This window comes from Triturus cristatus, chromosome 10 (assembly GCF_964204655.1).
Source record: "Triturus cristatus chromosome 10, aTriCri1.1, whole genome shotgun sequence".
Lineage (NCBI taxonomy): Eukaryota > Metazoa > Chordata > Amphibia > Caudata > Salamandridae > Triturus > Triturus cristatus.
Window position 1 is genome coordinate 307,771,342 of NC_140593.1, and position 21,398 is coordinate 307,792,739.

Sequence of the window (21,398 nt, forward strand, 5' to 3'; positions counted from 1 at the left end):
CCAGAGTTACTAGAGCAAGGCAGCTATGACCAGCCAGGGCACCCTCAGTAGAATAGGTTTTGCAGATATCCCAAGTTGTTGGAGATTTACTCAGAGACAAATATATTTCTCACCCAGTTCAACAGTCTGAAAGACATCATCAACGGAGCATGGTCGGCAGGTATAAGCTGTACCTCAGACTGTATTTTGATTACTTTAAGACTATAGCTGCTTGCACTAGTCTCTAACTCAAGGGTAGATTTATTGTGCTGCCAATTGTCAGCGATATCAGCAGGACGTTCAGCACCCAAAGATTTAGATAGCCAGTATATTAATACTGCATAATAAGTGAACTGGGTTGAACAAGATTTAGGAAGGAACAGACGAAAAGTACTTAAAAGGATAACAAACTTAAAAGTTAATGAGTTTTATATGTTCCACACCTTCAAATATTCTAAGGATTTTGAAAACAGTAATGTAGAATTAATGTCCCCGATTGGTAAGAGTGGGTTTAGGAACATAGCCTTTACAGGGAGAAAATGTTTAGATTTTCAGCCAAACATGCTTTTCCCTTTCCCTGCTCACAAGCTGGAGGAAGCATTTACAAGTAAAATTAATGCTCAAATTCACCACGTTTTTCACGAAATATAAAAAAGGAATAATCGGCAAGATTACAAATTCACAAAACTCAAAAAGGAATTTTTAGAAGAAACACAGTATTCAAGAATTTGACATCACAAAATTTAATATCAGCTTCGCCCTTGCACACAAATACAATTGTGAAAAGCACCCATATCACATAGCATCACTCCCAATGTAACCCTATTGTATAGATTCAGTTTCTAATGCTTTGTTTCTGCAAGTGCATACTTCAGATACCAAATCAAATCCATAATTACAAATTCAACATGAATGTATGCAAACATTATGCAAAAGTAACTTGCCCAATTCCTTTTCGTCCTAGCCCTTTCCTGCAATTTCCGTTGTAGTTCTTTCCCAATCCCATGTTCAAAAGCTTTGGCAATGTTGAACGTCCTTTGATACTCATCTTCGTTTAAGAAAGGTTTAACTAAAAGAAAATAACCACAAAATGTCAATGCAATCTGTAATCAAACAGATTCTCATAGTTCATTGGACTATTGAAATGAACAACTTAAGGAATATGCTAGAGGCACTACACAAATTTAAAACCACAGGTCGACATAAGGCACAATTTTGATTAACATGGTTGCGATACCTACCTAGCGTTTAAGATTCTCTAAATCTTAGTACAGGAGAACATGTGGTCATGTTTTCAAATGTCATGGAATTTTCATCCAATGTAATCTCATTTTGGCTAGAAAGTTTTTTTTTTCCAAGTCTTCAAAGGTAGATGGAGTTGTCACAAACAGCATTCAGCTGTTCACCATTTTAATTTACTTTCATGAAGACATATTCAATAACTGATATTTGCTACTTGCCTTCCCTTAAGTGGGTAATAGAATTAAGCTTATTTTTCTCTCCATGTAGCTCCAGTGGTTTTCTCTCCATGTAGCTCCTGTGAAGGTCTAATCTAAGCAAAATTACATCAATACATTTTCTTATTTATCACCAAGTCATCTTCCAAAACTTTCTTATTAACTTCTCCAAATAAACTTTCAGAACAGCAGTACATCCAATGAACTGATTTTAATGTTAATTTCTGGCCCAGCCTAATAAAATAGTCTCTTTCCTTGAAATATTTATACTGAAGTCAGTTAATTTTCTGAAGACAATTTACTTGAAGGTAAGCCCAAATAATAATATGCACTATTTATCTACTGTTCTTCTCATGTAATGTGCTCTGTTTGAAGAAACTCAATAAAAAACTCAATAAAAAACTCAATAAAAAACTCATGGTTAAATGATTCATTCAATTTTATTTAAACAGTACACTAACCAAATTATTTAGCAAAAATGTATACACTGGTACACAAAATAGCACAAGTCAGTTAACTGAAAATACAGCAATGACTAGTAGAGTCCTTGTTAGAAATGGGATCTCTGGTTGGCTAAGGCTTGCGCCAAAGCCAGGCAGAGACCACCACTCTAGTCAGGGCAAGGGAGTTACATGTCAAAGATAACCCCTGCTCACCCACTTGGCAGCTTGGCACGAGCAGTCAGGCTTATCCCGGAGGCCATGTGTAAAGCATTTGCGCACGCACACAGCAACAACATCCCAGGCACACCACAAAAGGAACTCCACACAAGGTTATATCAAAAATAGCCTTTGTATTCTCATAACACATTAGACTAGTACACACATAATATACATAGTGCCACCTGGCATTAGGTCATATTTACAAGGGATTATTTACACCTGACAGGGCCCACTGGACCACTGTCAGAACCATCACAAAGCGAACTTAGTAAAAGTAAGACATATCATATATGTACAACCAGTAATCACTGGTAACCACTGCACTCAGCATCAGCCTATAACATAAACCACATTATGCACAATATCACATTAGGCGCCAAACAGATTGTACGCCCACCTCATCAGTCGAACATATTAGACCCTAACCTCCTAAGTATCACTCACGTTAGGGGTATACTCACAGTAGGAAATATTCTCACTGGCATAAACACATTACGCACATAAACTCATCCCCCAAACGCATTTAGAGGCATGAATCACAGTAAAGCATCACATTTCCTAACATCATGTACATCACTGACCCCTTCGCCAACTGGCCTTCCCAAAGGGACTCCAACGCCCTGTGTCCAGAATGTCAGGGCTGCAGCGGAATCAAAAGTGCGCTAGGGCAAAGGAGGGCATCTCACTCCTCTCTCAAAATATGCCCCCAAAGCACTGTGGCCTAAACGTAGCAGCTGGCACTAAGTGCTGCGCAGCTGTGGATCACGTGAAGGCCTTGGCACCACTGTGCCGCCTGTCCCCCTAGGGTCTCTGCCATCCAAAATGCAAAACGTTGCAGCTGCCCACGCTGGTGCGGCGCAACTGAGAATCCATAATGGGCCCTTGCACAACTGTGCCCTCTGGGCCTCGCTGGGGCTCTCAAAACAACTATGGCCCCATCGTTGCAGCTGCCCACTGACCAGTGGAGCAGCTGGGAATAAACACAGGACATGGGCCGCTCGGGCCCACTGGACCCCCTTGGAGGCCCTGAAAACAGATAAGGCCATGGTGGGACCGCTCAGGCACCAACCATGTGCACAGGGAGCCCCCATTGGGACTCCTAACTAAGCAAATGCGGCCTCGCACCGGCACCTCTGTGCCTCAGGGAGAAGGGGGGGGGGGGGGGAAAGAGTACAACTACGGGGGCAGGCACCGATAGCGTGCCTCGACACCCCCCCCCCCCCCTCAGGCTCCACTCACCGGACTCTGCGCTGCTCTCGATCTTCTCCTCTCGGGTCTTTGGGGCGATGGCAGGGCTCTCTGCTTTGGGACCAGCCTCACTTCTCCCGGTCTCTGCGGCGCAGCAACATGCGGGGCTCCGTCTTCCGCACAGGAGCCCCGCTGAGATTCTCTCCGTGCTTCACCCGGGCCCCCTCCTGGGACCTGGAACTTTGCCTGGCATGCGCGGGGCTTCCCTTAGCTCACGAGAGCCCCGCCCGACCGCAGGATGCTTCTCTGGACGCGGGCCGGGCTTCCCTCGCAAATGTGGAAGTCCCATCCCACGTCAGGTGCCATGTTGCCGGACTTCCTGCCCGGGCCGGCGGCGGTGATCTTCTTGAGAGTAGAACGAGAGGTGTGCTCCCGCTAAGGCAGCATAAGGCGGGGTGGGCACCCGCCGTTTTCAATGTGTATAAAGCAGGGTAGGCTCCCGCTCGTGGCGCAATGCGGGGTTGGCACCCGCTTCTCTCCGCCTCCGTTAGGGGGAATCCCCACGCTGGGATTCCCTCTGGAATGATTGCAGCTCAGCGCTGCGGAGCCCTCGTGCTCCTTTTCTCCAAAATCCAGCGCTCCCCAGACGCTAGAACAGGCAAAAGACCCTGTAGTTAAAAGAATACGTCCTCAGTGAAGAAGGGGCAATGCAGGGCCCAGGGAAGCAAGCCCTCATGGCAGCCCCCCCTGGGCCCCAGCAGCAGCATGCCCCAGCAGGAACAGCACACCAAGACTGAACACTTTCATGGGGTCACAGCCCCTATATTTATACTAGCATTTCCCTTTGTGTCACAGCACAGGGCTTGGGGATACCAGTCAGAACTGGTTTAGGGGGGATTTGGAGCACTTTGTTTGCCAAGCTCCTCTTCCCCTTTGTCAGGTGGGGGCTCGCCATCAGACACACCACAGGGGGGGCGGAGCCAGCATTCACTAGGGAAGCACCATCCTATACAGAGTCAGGGGATTACCCCTCCCACCACTCTTCCTCCAGGTGTCCCATTCAGCTCAGCGCTGACTCATCCTGCCCCTCCTGGAGCCACCCACACCTCTCAGCTTCTGTCAATCACAAGCCAGACATGCAATTCACATCAGGCAGGCAGACACATAGCACACAGAAATGCCAACTTCTAAAAGTGACATTACTCCACCAGTCACCATAAATCTGCGCACACCATTGCGTAGCATTTATCCTCGCGAGTTCATACATACTAAACTCGACCCTGCACTCCTCCCATACTGGGAATTACCATGGACACACTTATCCCCATGCATTCCTAGGGGAGAGCAGGCCAATCTCACCACACGTACACAGAGAGCACACGCACTTTACACTGTGCCACAGTGCTAAAGTGCCCAGAGGCCTAAAACCACCACGACCATGGCAGAGCTTAAGGCAAAAAGTTCAGGGGTGAACCTACCAAAAAGGGCCAAGTACAACAGCCCTTAAAGCCTTGAGCTCTTTGGGCATGCCCAAGATTTTGGCACCAAGCAGCAGCTATTGTGTGGGCCATACGCCCACCTAAGAAAGGGCTAGAAAGTATTATCTGCCCTCTGTGGGGTAGATAGTTTTGTCCCTTTTGGCATTTTACCCATAATTTGCCCCAGGGGCTGGCAAGCCCACTAGACACCAGGGATTTTGCATTTGGGCAAAACCAAGGGGTGGAGGCATCCCATCCCTACACTGGGCTATATACCACCTCAAAAGGGAAAACCTGTCTTCCCCCTCCCCAGTAGGCAGAGAGGGGGCTTGCCGTAATTTTCCTAACAGCAATATATATTTTTTTAAATAAAATATAGGTGGGGTCTGGCTCATTCGGTCATCAGGCCCCACCCCTACAGCCTGAAGAGTCTTTCTGCTTCCCAATAACTAGTGAGAAGAAACTAGGATTCTTATGGGTGCTATTTTTACATATGGACTAGCAAAGTGAAGATAAATCCAAATTTCATCCTACTTGTCATATGCGGAATGGCTGCACATTTTGGGCTCAGGGATGTCACGACCCAGGGAAACCTACCATACCCAGACAGGTCACATCAAACAAAAGAGTGCTTCGGAAGGGACCTTTTGAATTGCTTGCTGTACAGTCACACAATGAAAAATCCTTCTAAGATGCAACTCAGTTGTTTTGGATAACCTACAACCCCTATAGATCCCTGTGACCAGAAGGGTCTATTGGATGTAACAGTGTATTGTTTTTGTAAATTGGTCATGGTGACACAAAATTACAGATGAAAACGTTGTCACAAATAGCAGTTTTACCTACTCATTTTCATGCTTCTTTTATTTCAATAATTAATTTTTTGGGACAATGTTGATTGTCTGCAAAAATTACCCCTAGCTGCATTGAGAATTTTACCTACTGAAAGCACAAAAATGAAGAAATATAGACTACCTCTTAGAAAAATGCAAAACGCTTGTAAAAAAATTGGAGTTTTGATACAAGTTTGCTTGTTCCTGAAAGCTGGGAAGATGGTGATTTTAGCACAGCAAACGTTTCATTGGTACCAACCAGTTGTGGAAATAAAGATACGTTTTCTTGCACAGCACTTTTCCCCTCATTTTACACCCCTCCCCCCCAAAAAAAGAACACAGTTTAGCTATATTCTGGCTTTTTTCTCTGTTCCCTCCAAAGGAATCTACAAACCCTGGGTATCTTTCGAATCCCCAGAACCCGGGAAAATACGAATGCAAATTTGGCCTGGATACCTTTTGTGGAAATTATTTTTTGAACGAGTAGGTGATCTTTAAACACAGCATGAACCCAACTAACTGCAGAAGCAGCATAGTCAGAGAGAGGTAAAGGAGAAGTACAAGCATTTATTGTGAAGCAGCAAACCCACAACTGAGCAAAGGAAGGATGAAGAGTTAGCAGTCAGACTTCAGTGTTAGATCGAACGTTTGGAGAGTGATAAAGATCAACATATAATGGCGGTAAGTCCATGACTGTTTCTGGAGAAATTAAGCTAGCGATATTCTTGGGAACCAACCAACTGGGTAGATAAGCAATTGTGATGTAGGAATGATATTTATTTATGAAATATGTTTTGTACAGGGCTCGCTTTTCACTTTGCAGCCACTTAAGATTATGAGATGGTGGTAAGTACTTATTATGAAACCGTGTAATCCAGGAACGTCATTCAGCTGTGATAGTGCAAGAGAGCATGGATCCTCAAGCATATGCTCCAGAGGATTCACGGAAGGTGATTTTCAGGTACTTTGGTTCGTAAATTGGAGAAAGCAGGGTCACATCAGTGAAATCGAAGATAGCAGGACCTAGAAAGTACTTAATGGTGAGCTGAAACCAGTCAATGGAAGGCTGGGAAAGACAGCTCAGGGCCGTTCTAAATGTGTCCTTGAAAAGAGAGGCTTACAAGTTTTTCCTGAACTTGGTCTAGTTCGAGTGAGCTCTTTAAGGCGAAAATTGTTTATGGTAATGGGTCAGGGCTTGATGGACCTTCCTTAATGTGATAATAATTTGGGGTTAATTTGGCAGAGGAAGGGGGCTTGATGGATTTTGGACTTATTGTGGGTCAGTTCTATGTGGCCAGATTTTGACGACAGAGAATACTTGCTTCTCAAAAGGAACGTTCCGTGATATTGGCACCTGGATTTGGATTCTTTGCTGTAAATTAAGCCAATTAATTGATTACAAGTTAGCAGTGATAGGTTTGTACTTCTTTGTGATTGAGGCACACTTGAGCTGCCTGACTATGGAATCTTTGCAATATTTGGACCTGTGATTCAGCATATACGATATTGCAATTTTCCAGCCTTCCCTTCAGCGGACTAAGGCTCTTGTCGATTTGCTGTTAATTTTCCTTTTTGTCATTTCCGAAGTATTAATAAATATTTTATATATTTGTGATCAGGATATGATTATGCAGAAGGCTACCACTTTTGGTTTGTTCAGAACTCTAGACCGAGCTTCTCCTCTTAGTAAATTTCAATCTTTCTCATACTTTTGTAGGTTAACCACATTTTTAAAAACTAGGTTTTTGTTTTAGTAAAGTCATGTTATATGCGAATAGTGAATTCATTTGCCGTAATTCCGCCCTTTCAATTATTTTAGTAGGCTTAGGTATGTGTATATAGGTGTGTGTCTATGTAGGTGTGTATGTTGAAGCCAGAGGGATCAATTTTGTGTGACCTGCCTCTAGCATGGCACGAGATGGAGGGTAATATAGCTTATACAGACAGTGGAAGTGTATTGATAGCACTCCTGTAGCTTGAGTTGAAATGTGGACACAGACACAAGCAGGATGGAGAAAGAGCTGCATTTATAAATGGCATGATAAATGTTAGCAAGAGGCTGCTGAGTGAGTCTTGGTATTTGGTTGATGGTAGGGGCGAGCGATGGAGGTACAGTACCTACTTTTAAAGGCGAGGATGTTTCTGGGTAGGGCCTGCCCTTTTTGTATGTCTCTGATTATCGCTTCAGGAAGGCACATGACAGCCAGGTGCAGCGATATCACATTTCCTTGTGCCCCTGTTGGGTACTCTTGCTTGGAGTCAGGCCCAGTGCCACCTGCTGAGATACGCATCACTTTGCACAAAAGCTGTGTCTTGAGAGAAGCCTGAGAATTACATTTGAAAAGGGAATCAATCCAGGCCTCTTCTAAAACATACAACAGTGTCTGGAAAATGTGTATAAAAGTGGAATCCAAACCACCTTCCTTTGTTCCAGTCCAAAGTTTTTCTTGACCAAGCAAAGGAGTGTTCCACACAGTACTCAAATGACCGCAGTGTAACCAGTGCTGATGTCTGACAGCAAGTTTCTGAGAGGTGAGGAGACATCACCTGAAGTCAGCACCTTCTGCTGGAAGACTATCTGCCTGAAGAGCATAGAAACCTACCTTGCTGCTCAGAGAGGGAAGAAATGTGCCACAAGCAGTAGGAAGGACTGCCTGGAGGACTAGCCCAGTCTGTTCCAGGCATGACGAGCAACCAGTGAAAGTCTCCTATCCTGAGAAAGTAATCAAGGAGTGACTTTTACTTTAAAGGGGTCTCCTGGTCTCTCTGCACAGTTCTCGGGGAGTTGTAATTAGGACTGTACCAGAGCATATCACTCTGTGCCCCCCAGCAGTCAGCAGCGAGCTGAGTGACTGTTGCTAATACTGCTAACGAGGAGAAGGAGACTTAATCACTGCTGATGTGGGAAGTCCCAAACCGGTCCAGAGGAGCAAGCTGCACCGGAAGTAGACTTAGCCTGCAGGCTGCAAATTTTGGAAACTGAGATACTGGTCGGCAGCCAAACCTGGAGGGCTGTGCTGCCGAAAGCTGGCGCAGCAAAGCAAGCCTACCTACAGAGCCAATCCTATGAAGATGGGCTTGCTCACAGCACTCACTGTAGTAATCTACAAAAGAAGAATCCCCCTGTGAGAGCGGTACAGATTCCGAGCCCACTGCAGATCACTAGCAGGTAACCAAGGGGTTTAGCTGCACCTGGGGACAGGAGAGACAGATGTGTGGGCAAATCTGTCTCAACTGCTTGAGACTTTTTGTGCAAGGAAGCCACTACAGACATCGAACTAAGAGGTGGACACTTGGTGCATGAGAACATTTTAGTACTGTGTACCTAAGCCTTATCTTTGAATGCACCCTAGTATAGTGGGGACAGTAATATCGGGATCTCGACCTCAGCGGGAGAGAAGACGGCTACCAGGAAAGGAAGGGAAAATCAATCGCCTTGTGAGTAAAGGACAAATTCTGACAATCTAGTATGAAATAATAATTGGATAATGTAGTATTTAATTCTGCAGTGAGATTAAGAGTTCTTTCTTTTTCATAAAGATAAGCATGGGACTGGACATTATGTTAATGTGTCTGTGTGACTGTTGATTCCCAAGGTTATGCCTCGGACACTACGTTCCTGAGAAGCATGTGACCCTCGATGTCCTCAGAGGCAAGTGTGGAAAGGATTGTACTTGGCCCAGTTTGCAGAGCCATAGCAGCTCAGATCCAGTGGCAAATAAATGTAAGCACACAAAACCGGATGGTAGGAATGCTTGCATATAGTGTAACCAATGGAAATCACTCAGGATAGCATTCCAACCCTTTGTGTTTTTGCCCACCATGCCACCCAAGATTAGACTCAGCCACATGCAAACCAGCCTTGGTCCTGCTCCAACAGTATCTGTCCAGCCTAAACTGCTAAGCCAGGTCCTCTCTAGACCGGAGTGCAAGCAACCCAAGACCGGTTTCGGCATAGCTGGGCCTTCTCATTTGGATGCAGGTTGGTTCCGGTGGCACACGAAATATGAGACCCACTTCTGGGAATACCCTCGGGCACTTAGGGCTTTACATCAATCACACAAAAGGTGAAGAGAGGAATGCTTGCAAACAGTCTAATCACTGGCTATCATTTCAACCAATCGTTTTTGCCCACCATACCACCTCAGATTAGACTTAGCCATATGGAAATCGGCCTTAGTCTTGCTACAATAGGAACAACCCAGCCTCAAATACAAAAATTTCAAATATCAAATATCAAACCAGGTCCTCTCTGAACAGGAACCAGAATGCTACCCTTAGTGATTGCCAGTGGTTACTCCTGCTGCATCATTTCTCTGCAGATGGGAAAACGCCTTGTGTGCAAGATTGGAGATGTTATCCGTGCGCAAGATTGGAGGAGTTATCCGTGTCTCTCTGTCATTTCTTATATTTTCCCATACACATTCTGAAAAGTGTGTATGGAAACAAACTATTATCTTTGTTACGTGATTAAACAACCTCTGTAATTGCATACCGTTCAAGTTGTCCTGTTGGAAGTTATGCATCTTAACTTAACATGGCAGCACAGCACATTTAGTACACTGCATCAATACTGTACTTTCTACGAGAAATTGACGCAAACTTAATACTTTTTCTTTGAAGGTTTTGCACTCATTATGATTATATACGATCCTATACAGTCAACTTAATATAGCGTTTGTCACAAACCTTCCATTTGAGTAAAGATAATGAGGGTATAAAGCAAATAAATAACACAAAGGTGCTACTGACACTCAATCATTGGAATGTTCTCTACCATACTTATTACAGCCCCATTTTGAAAAATACCTGAAAGAAGATACTTCTGTAAGGATTCCTCCAGTGCTGGCACAGGAAGAGGAGGAAGGGTGTCCTGATACTGAAATGTCCGCTCCTCCCTGGATTCAAACAGATTATTTTCCATTTTTTGACAGGACGGTATCTAACATAAAACAACATAAATTGATAAATAAATAAAGATAAATCGGAAAATTATTCACAGTTACACATTTAAAATGTTGTGCTTACACTTTAAAAAGGGTGTTCTACTTTTGATTAAGCGGGAGATGAGAATCATCAGAAAACAGTTTGGACAAAATATCAGGCTTTATTGGGTATATATTTGGGTATATATTATTTGTGTGCGCTTTGTATTTAGAGAACATAGGGCCAAATGTTTGACAGTTCTTAGCGTTCGCAAATGGGTAATCGGCCAGATGTGTGGCCGCTAAAAAAAGGGTTGTAGCATGTACCAAGCCTATTTTGCGAGTAGGTAACCTGTTATGACTCCCAAAATAGGTGTTGCGAGTTATTAGAAAGGGCCGTGACAAGGGCGTGCCCTAATAGCAAGTCGCAGGAGGATGCAAGATTGTTTTGCAACCACAAATGTGGTCCAAAAACAATTGCATTTACCACCAATTTCAGATTGGTGGTAAGCCAGTCACAAATGTGACTTTGTGATTGGCAACGGAAATGTTTTTTAAGAGCAGGCAGTGGTCCCATGGACCACAGTGTGCTCTTAAAAAAAAAAATAGAAAAAAATCAAACAAATGGTTATTTTTTATTTTTAAAACAGCTTTATTGTAAAAACAGTCACAGACATGGTGGTCTGCTGAACCCAGCAGGCCAGCCATCCCAGTGAGTGCCAGCCATTCCCAATGGGTCGCACAATGCGTACTGCCTCATGAATATGAATGATGCAGGTCCTTTGCGACCCATTTGGGAATCGCAAACAGTGTCTCAGACACGGTTGTTCATCACTGTTTGGAACTCGCAATTTGCGACTCGCAAAAAAATGCAAATTGTGAGTCGAAAGCACTGAGGGAACCCACCAAAATTGGCTGCTTCTTTCATTACACAGATTTCCGTAGCTATTACAAAGTATACAACTCTCATGCACGGCTGGCGGCTTCATCTTGAAACGCCTTGAAGAAATTTAAAGCAATGTAGTCAAAAACTGACCCAAGGGAACTCTAATAGCTCTTCTTTCTGCCCCTCCATATTCAAAACCAGCTACATCATTTACAAAAATATGATGATTGCCCGATCCCACTCCCAACCCACTTATCTGTTCTAAGCTCACTACCTCTTGTGGTCTATGGCATACCCGTAATCAGGACATCAGACCAGATAGAAAGTAGTGAAAAAAAAGAAAGAGACAAGATAAAAGGGCATCACCGTCTACGCAACCAGGATCCATAAGAACAGCTTAAGGTACATTATTTTAAACAACACTAGTTAACAATGCAATTCAGTAAGTTCTCTTCTGCACTCAGAATCCAGCTAAGTAGCCCTCGTTAACTACATCTTCAGCAAGGTTCGTGCTAAACAAATATCACACTCATACATAGGAGGGTGCAGCAGGAAGATTATAGAGGTTGGTTCCAAGAAAAGAAGAACCAAATCACTGATGGAAACAAATCAGAGGAATATGAAAATTAAAACATGCTTCAGAGGGAGAAAGAGCAGAGTCAGCATTATCCAAGCAGGCTTGGAGAGTAAAGGCTGGGTGGCCCATGGAAATCTGCCACACAGCTTCACCCCATTGGGACAGCAAGTAGGAATAAGTAAAATATCTGATTCAGAATGACTTAATTTAAAATAACTTATGGATATCCATTGACTGGTAGTAGTTAAGACGGAATCGAAATGACGATGTTGATACATCAGCTTGTTCTTGAGGTTTGGTATCTGCTTGGTGCGATTTGTACATATAAAGAAGCAAATAGAAAGTGAATGTAGGTAAAACGCTACAGATCTAAAGATCATTTAAATAAGATGTGAGAAATAGGAGATATGTGGGGCTCTTTTCAGGTCAATGACGATTGGAAGGGTTGAAATGCACCACTCTTGTGCTCATTAATTAGGAAAAGAGGTCAGCCACTTGAGACGGAGGCCCTGAGTTCAAACTTCTTCGAACCATTGGAGGTAAAGTGGATTGGATGGCCGAAGTTGTGGAGCTTGAGTGAGAGATATAGCGGCGTCAGAGCACCATCACCGTCCACATTGATTTCACTTCAATCTCAGAGTCAAAGAATGCTTTTAATTTTGAGCCTGGGCCAGAAGTCTGCTGAAAGGGGTCCAGAATTCAAAAGTGTTCAGTGTAAAATTGAAGTGGTTGTTTGACTTCTGTTGCCCAAGGTTTAAACAAAAAGAGTAAGAGAGAGTAACAGGTCGAACGTTTCCTGGAACATCTGACAAATGCAGTTTTAAGATGGTCAGGTGCCATACCTGTGTTTAAGCAGCAAGGAAACAAGTTACTGCTTTCACACATAAGTGGGCACGGTTTCTGGAAAACAAGGACTGACAAATATCCATGGGGAAACCTTATTTTTCTAATTTTAAAGAATTAACCTACTGAAGGTTGCTTCGAAAGGAGATAATGAGAGTCAGTTGCTGACATGGTTTTTTTTTTTTTTTTTTTTAAAGCATTCCAAGGCGAATTGGAGATCAAGCACCAACACATTCATGTAAAACTTTGGTAAAAAGCTTGCAAAAGACTTGCAACAGTACAGATGGCAAGCTTCTTGCTAAAGGATTTGAAAGTTCTCCTAATAATAAGAATAACTGTTTAGTGGCCATAGTGGTGGCAATAAAGATGGGGCTAGAAAAACAGAATCTACTTGTAGTCCAACCTTAGATTCATGGTCTAAATTGTTTCACATGCCAATTGCCTGGCATACCATCTACATGAGACATTACTGGAATCAGAGGTTTTTTTTGTTCTCAACAAGATATTTCGCTGAAAGGTCTCAGACATCACAGTAAAGTCTGCTATGGAGAGAAAAAATATACATAAGCAATATATATCAAGAAACTTAACATTAACATCTATAATATAGTATTGACACAATATCAATAAAGAAGAAATAGAATTTCTAGATGTTAAAGTAACAGCTGTCAATAACAGACTTGAGACCAGCTTATTTCGTAAAGAAACAGCAGGCAACGGTATTCTTCACGTTCTCATTCACCACCCCGACTCACTCAAATGGAGCATACCATATGGGGAGTTATTGAGAGCGAGAAGAAACTGTAGCACGGATGCAATCTATAAGTCAGAAGAAGAGATCATGATTAATCGCTTTAGAGAACGCGGGTACCCTAAATGGGTACTCGACAGAGCTATTTCCAAACTTAAAGAAATTGAGAGAACCAGCACTCTGATAGAGAAAGAAAAAAACACAGAACCACATGAGACGCGGGTTATTCTTACATACAACAACAGTTCCAAGAAGATACATAAAATCCTCACAGAGAATTGGAATATCCTTAAAAGCGATCATATAGTAGGCCCTAATATCAGTGACAGGCCTAGAATTACATATCGGAAAGGACGGAGTTTTAGAAACATTCTAATGCATAGTGATATCACTGATCGACAGAATACATCTATGCATAATTTGAAAGGTTTCTATCCGTGCGGACATTGTAAGGCCTGCAAAGCAAGCCATATGGTCAAGGAATTCAGCGTACCACACAATAAAAAGAAGAATACGATCTCACAATTCCTTACATGCAGCACCACTTATGTCATATACATCTTGGTGTGCCCATGCCAAAAATGGTATGTAGGAAGCACAATACATATGGCAAAGAAGAGGGTCCTAGAACAACAAGGACTCTCACCACCCAGTTGCAAGACACTTTGCTGAGTACCATCTCTCGAACAGTTCACTCCTCAAATATTTTGTCATTGAACAAGTATTGGGGAGTCCAAGAGGTGGAAATAGGGAGCTTGCTCTCAGAAAGAAAGAATCAAAATGGATCCTAAATCTTGAGACAAAGTACCCGAAGGGACAAAATGTAGATGAAGAGCTAGCCACACATCTCATCGAAGATTGATGAGTTAGCGCTTTAGTACTTTCCTAAATTCTTTAATCTTTAATTTTTAGAATGTACATTGTATCTGAGATATGTTATGACTTTTTTGACACATGTTTTTTGGTGAACTTTCAGAATATTGTACATGTATAAATCAACTGTAATTTTACCTTTTAATCCCAATATTTTTTCTTTTTCTTTCTTCACAGGAAGAAAGGAAGGGGTCCACAGACTACTTGCGGGCACTTCACGGACCACCTACCCATTTCTTCATTCTTCTCTTTTTTGAAGATAGTATCACCGGTTTATAGATAAGATTTTATTCACTTTTATTAACAAACTTCTATTATTTTTGGATAGTTTACTATTAGACATTTTTCTGTTGTGCGCTGCTTGTGAGGGTACTATGTTTTACTTAGGTTCTGTTTTAGCCACTTGGCGATAGTATAGAATCTATACCAAAATGTATTCAATATTATTGACAGCGCACACTATAGCATTATGCCACTTGGCACATGCAATGGTTTAGGGCAGTGTTATCTTTTTCGCTACTGTCTATTACTTTAGCGTAACATTGGTTTTGTAAGAAGCACACTAGTGCTTATTCATAGCCAGAAGAACCACTTGGTTAATGTTATAAAGGCTTTATTAATTACGATATATAGAAGCTCACCTCTTCCTATATATTTCCAGGGAATCTTGTATGTATCTTATACTTTTCCTATGTGCACAATGAATGGCACACACCACTTGGTATTACAATATGGCCGCCATGTTCACAGTCTGTGTATTTGGTAAAGAAACGCTGTCCTCTTTCTATGTCTAGTACTAAAAACTATGTATAGATTGTTTTGGCACTCGGTTCTTGGTGTGATCAAGGGAGCTTGGTTCCCGAAACGCGCAACCAGAATTGGAATAAATATCCTTACTTGGACTTCTGAGTGCACGTATTTATTTACATTGGATTGCAATTACATGCCAGGTTTGCTCTACTGGCTGTACGTGCCACTGATCTACGGGCGGAGCTCCCAGGAAGGGCGTCTATACTGCGAATATATATATATATATATATATATATATATATATATATATATATATATATATAAAATCAGTAAGTAGTTTTCGAAAAGCAGGACAAGCTACTTCCTTGTTACAACTTTCCGGATTCTACAAACAAAGTGATATTGAGAGGACGTGGACTGGGTAGCTTTCAGAGGATGAAGCATTAAAGCGCTTTCTCAGTGTGACATTAAAAAGAGAATAAATGAGGACATGAGCCTTCTTGGCAAATAAAGGATCAAGAATGGTGCAATCATCAGGAGTTGGTGATACTCACAACTAGGACAGATTAAGAGTTTACAGGCCCACAAGTCTAATACATTGCTGTAGTAAAGTGGGGACATACAACCAAGCACTCAGATTGCCTGAGACGATAAGAGGGTGAAAGGAAAGGTCATGCTGGACACATAAATAAAAAAAGATAAAAATAAGGAGGATGATATATGGAAAGGATAAAACAGAAAGTTGGAGATGAGCAGGGACACCATAAACACTGCACACATTAGAGGCGCCCCATGGCTTTTGCTCTCCATCATGCAACAAAAATATCCGACAGATAAACTGGGGGACCTAGGGACAGTGATGGGCTAATCCTGAAAATGTTATTGATGGAGCAAGGACTCATATAAAAGAGACTTGCTCGGAAGCAATCCTCTCAATAACTTGTAATACCGTTATAATTGTGTTTTTAAATACTAATAACGTACCAGAAAATCCGCACACAGAATCTAGGGAAAGCTTGCCGATGTGCATTACTACAAGTAACCTGTGTGTCTCTAAAATGGCCGCTAAACGCGGGATTCTGCATTGCGCATGCGTCTACTGCATCTACGCAGTAGGACGTACTATCGCTTGAAGGGAATTCTTTGCAGCTATGCAGTTGCCTCTAAAATGGCCGCTTGGAACTCACATCATAATGCGCATGCCTTGCTGAAACTAAACCATGTAAGTTTACTAAAAATGCTAATGCGAAAGATTTATATAAGTAAATGGGAATAGAGTAGAGATAAGTGGTATACAGTGAAATCATTTAATACACTCTCTTTGACCTTTCTATTAGTTCGTATTTGGGCCTCCGTGCAGGACTGAAACTTGAGCATCATGTGACCAGTTCACATGCGCAGTTGAAACAATCTAAGAGCTGTGTAGCAAAGCCTCGAATGTCATCCAAAAGAAGAATAGAAACATGTCCTGAGATCAAGCGTGATGTCCTGAGAACAGAAGAATTTTTTATAAAACTGTATACATTGTATTGATTAACTTGTGAATACGGGTGGGAAATAAAGCATGGGAAAGTAAATTAAGGGGAGGAAACATAGAACAATGAGCTTAAAGAAAAGTATTAAACTTAGCATGGTGTGATGATCATCTCCCCTTTCCCAAACAGAGTTAGGAGTTTTGTAAATTCTAAACATTCAGGGGTGGTACATGCCATTAGAAAGGTATAATAGAGGTAGTTTCGTTACCACAGAGAGACGGAGAATGCTGTGAGACTGAGATGCTGTCCAAATTTTGAGAAAATACTGAAGAAGATCTAAGTCCAGACTTAGAACTTTTGAGCCAATTAATTAGAGAACATCGCGGAAGAATCGAGGAGGCACATATTAGAGAACATTGCGTAAGAATCGAGGAGGAAGATCGCGTCAGAGGGGTGTGGTGCAGGCGCCGTATCTATAAGAGGTAATCTATCCTGTCCTGAATCCTGTCCTGAACTTTGGTCGCCTGATCTGTCCCAGGGGGCTCATCCCAATTCCTTGGCCAAGGTGTTGGTTTCCACACCATACTAGGTAAGGAAAATGCTACTTACCAGTATGCATCTGTTCTTGGCATGTAGGGCTGCAGAGTCACACACTAGTGCATAGATCGCCATCTGTTGGTGGGCCCGGATGATTACACTTTGTTGTCCTGGAAGAGTCTTTGTATCGTAGATGACTCCTCCTCTGGAGCATAGTGCGCATGGGCATCGACTCCATCTTCAGATTGTTTTGTGCCATTACGGGAAATGATGGAGTTGTGTGAGAACAGAAAGATGCCCATGAATAATGTATCTAATTAAAATATTACTGGAACAGCTAGAGGTAGCCGGGGAGGCGGGTGGGCGTGTGTGACTCTGCAGCCCTACATGCAAAGAACAGATGCATACTGGTAAGTAGCATTTTCCGTTCGAGGCATATGGGCTGCAGATCACACACTAGTGCATAGACTGCATAGGAGTTCTCTCCCTTAGCGGCAAGTACCAGTATCTGTTGTAGTGGTTTGAAACAGTGCACATCTACACAGTAGTGCTTTGTGAATGTGAGCGGTGTAGACCATGTAGCTGCTTTGCAGTTATCATCTATGGGAATGTTCCCTAAAAATGCCATAGGTACCCCTAGCTTACGGGTGGAATGAGCCCTAGGGGGAATGGATAGAGTGTGTTTTGCTTTTTGGTAACAAATTTGAATGCATTTAACAATCCATCTTGCAATCCCAGTTTTTGAAATGGGGTTTGGGGGGAGAAAAGGACACAAAAAGCGGTTTTGTTTTACGAAATGGCTTTGTCCTATCAATATAATAGAGGAGAGCTTGTTTAACATCTAACGTATGGAGAGCTCTCTCAGCTACTGTGTGAGGTTGGGAGAAGAAAACTGGCAACTCAACAGACTGATTGAGATGGAATGGTGAAATGACTTTTGGAAGGAATTTGGGATTTGTCCTTAGAACCACCTTGTTGTGATGGAGTTGCAAGAATGGTTCTTGAATTGTTAGTGCCTGGATCTCACTCACCCTTCTGAGTGATGTAATAGCTACTAGAAAGACAACTTTCCATTAAAGGAATTATAATTCACACTTGTACAAAGGTTCAAATGGAGGGCCCATGAGCCTGGTGAGAACGATGTTCAGGTTTTATACAGGGGAGGGTGGTACCCTGGAAGGTATTATCTTTTAAGGCCTTCCATGAAGGCTTTAATGGCAGAAACTTTGAATAATGATAGATGCTGTCTGTTTTGGAGGTAGGCCGCTATGGCAGCAAGATGTAACCTGATTGAGGAGTATGCTAAAGTGCATTTGTAGAGATGCAGTAAGTAGCATATGATGTTCTGGATGGAAACATCTAGTGGGTTGATGTTGTTATGGGTGCAATATATAACTATTCTTTTCCATTTAGCTGGGTAGCAAGCACTAGTGGTAGGACGTCTAGCTTCTTTGACAATGTTCATGCAATCAGGTGGGAGGTTGAGATATCCAAATTCGAAGACCTCAGGAGCCAAATTGCTAGGTTGAGCTGCATGGGGTCCAGATGCATGATCTCTCCATGGTTCTGTGTTAACAGATGTGGTGAGAGTTGGGGTTTTTGATGTGGTACCACTGAAAGTTCCAGTAGTGTGCTTTACCACGGTTGCCTTGCCCATGTTAGTGCAATTAGGATCAGTGTGAGGGAGTGTTGCTGCAGCTTGCGCACCACTAACAGAATGAGTGGGAGATGCGGAAAAGCATATGCAAATTTGCCTGACCAACTCATCCATATCGCATTGCCTTTGGACAATGGGTGTGGATACCTGGCGGCGAAGCTTGGGCATTTGAAGTTTAGGTGTGTGGCGAACAGATCTATTTGTGGCTGTCCCCATACTTGAAAGAAAGGTTGAAGAACTTGCGGATGAAGTTCTCACTCGTGAATCTGTTGGCTCTGATGACTCAACAGATCCGCAATCTGATTTTGAACTCCTGGTAGATGTTCTGCTAGTAGCTTTGAGGAATGGCCCACCTCCATATGCTCTGCGCCGGCCGGGAGAGCTATAAGGAGTGTGTTCCTCCCTGTTTTTGGATGTAATACAGGGCTGTCATATTGTCTGTGCGGACTAAGACAGTGTTGCCCGATAGGTAATTTTGAAAGGATTTTAGAGCTAGAAAAATGGCTAGCAACTGGAGTAGCTTTTGTTGCGGTGTCCACCTGCCTTGAACTGTGTGCTCTGACAGATGAGCTCCCCAGCCGATGAGGGATGAGTCTGTGGTTAGCACCACCTGTGGAACTGGCTCGAGGAACAGCCGTCCTTTGGAAAGGTTTTTGGTGTTCCACCACTGCATAGAGCGATGTGTCCGGTCGTCCACATCTGTTAGTTGACCCTAAGCTTGGTTCCACTGGCTTGCTAAGCACTCTTGTAGGGGACGCATCTGGAGTCTTGCGTGCGGTACTACGAAAATGCAAGAGGCCATCATTCCAATTAGTTGCATGAACACTCGAGCTGTTAGTGAGTGTCGCAGTTGAAAATGTATAAGAGCTTGCATGGCCTGTTTTCTTATTGGGTTGGGGGATGCAAGCTCTTTGGAGGTGTCTATTGTAGCACCTAGATACTGTTGAGACCGGGATGGTTGGAGGTGCGACTGTTTTGTTTATAGTGAATCCGAGTTTGTGTAAGAGGTGAATGGTCTTATGTGTGTGCTGGACGCATTGTGGTATGACTTGGCTTTTATTAACCAGTCGTCCAGATATGGAAAGACATGGATGTTTTCCCTTCTCAAGTGTGCTGCTACTACCACAAGACATTTTGTGAAGACTCGGGGTGCTATAGTGACCTCGAAGGGGAGGACTTTGAATTGGTAATGCTGACCGTCCACTACAAACCAAAGGTACTTCCTGTGAATGGGAATGTGAAAGTAGGCATCCTTGAGATCTAGGGTAGCAAGGAAGTCGCCTTGTTTTAGCAGAGGAAGGACCTGCTGTAATGTGACCATATGGAAGTGGTCTGACTTTATGTAAAGGTTCAGGGGTCTGAGGTGCAGTATAGGTCTGAGGGAGCCGTCTTTTTTGGGAATAAGGAAATACAGCGTGTAAACCCCTGTGTTTTGCTGGTGTAGTGGAACTGGTTCTATTGCTTGTTTGTGCAGTGGAGCAACAATCTCCTGTTTTAGGAGTGTGAGATGCTCTTGTGACATGGGACGCTGTTTGAGTGGTATTGTTGGAGGAGTGGAAGTGAGCTCCAGGCAATAATCGGAGTGAATTATTTATTTGTCTCACCCATCTGTCTGTTGTGATGGAGTTCCAGACAGGTAGGAACTGTTGTAATCTCCCCCCGACAGGAGTAGAATGGTCTGGAGGAAGTGAGGGAAGTCACTGCCTGGGGGCGGAGGCAGTACAGGTGTTGTTACCTCTGCCTCTTCCTTTAGTATTGTTGCCTCTGTATCCTCCTCTGTAAAATCCTCTATTGGGCGAGGATTGGGTGGGAGTTTTGTAAGAAGAGGATGCAGTGTTGGTAGGAAAAGTTGTTGAGGCACCCCATATGAGGAGCAACAAAAGGACACTCTGGGAGTTTGATTTTGTAAAGCTCCCATTGATTTGGCGGTGTCGGTGTCCTTTTTCATATTTTCAAGAGAGGTATCAACTGAGGGGCCAAACAAATGCGGTTGGTCAAAGGGTTGATTGAGAATACTTGTTTGTACTTCTGGTTTGAAACCAGAAATACGCAGCCAGGCATGCCTGCGTAAAAGTATGCCAGTATTTATTGCTCTTGAAGCTGTGTCAGCAGCATCTAGAGCGCAACGGATGAAAGTATTAGTAATGACCTTCCCTTCTTGTATTTTATCAGTAGCCCTGGTCTTGTATTTGTCTGGTAGATGTTGTATAAGGGTTTCAGCTCATCGTAGTGAGCCCTATCGTATCTTGCCAACAGAGCTTGGGTGTTGGCAATTCTCCAGACATTGGCTGCTTGAGAGGTCATGCGTTTCCCTGAAGCATCTAAGAGTTTGGAATTTTTATCAGGGGGTGGAGGGTCCCCGGTTTGAGACTTTGCTCTTTTCCGTGCGTTGGAAACCACTAAAGAGTCTAATTGTAGATGACCCTTGATATAGGATGGGTCAGATGGAGCGGCTTTGTATTTTTCCTCCAACCTGGCGTTAATTACCCTGGCTCTGACTGGATCTTTGAATACGTCTGGTGTGTGC

At 43.2% G+C, this 21,398-nt stretch overlaps 1 protein-coding gene across 6 annotated transcripts in view; it reads right to left on the reverse strand.

Moving 5' to 3' along the window:
* The window catches only part of CROT (carnitine O-octanoyltransferase), a 662,560-nt gene that overhangs the window by 252,922 nt on the left and 388,240 nt on the right, over positions 1 to 21,398 (reverse strand). For all 6 annotated transcript variants that reach the window (XM_085631293.1, XM_085631292.1, XM_085631296.1 and 3 more), the window contains 2 exons: positions 10,407 to 10,539; positions 924 to 1,048 (listed from right to left, as the gene is read on the reverse strand). In XM_085631293.1, coding sequence (XP_085487419.1) covers positions 924 to 1,048; positions 10,407 to 10,539 — 258 coding nt within the window. The remainder of the gene's footprint in view (positions 1 to 923; positions 1,049 to 10,406; positions 10,540 to 21,398) is intronic.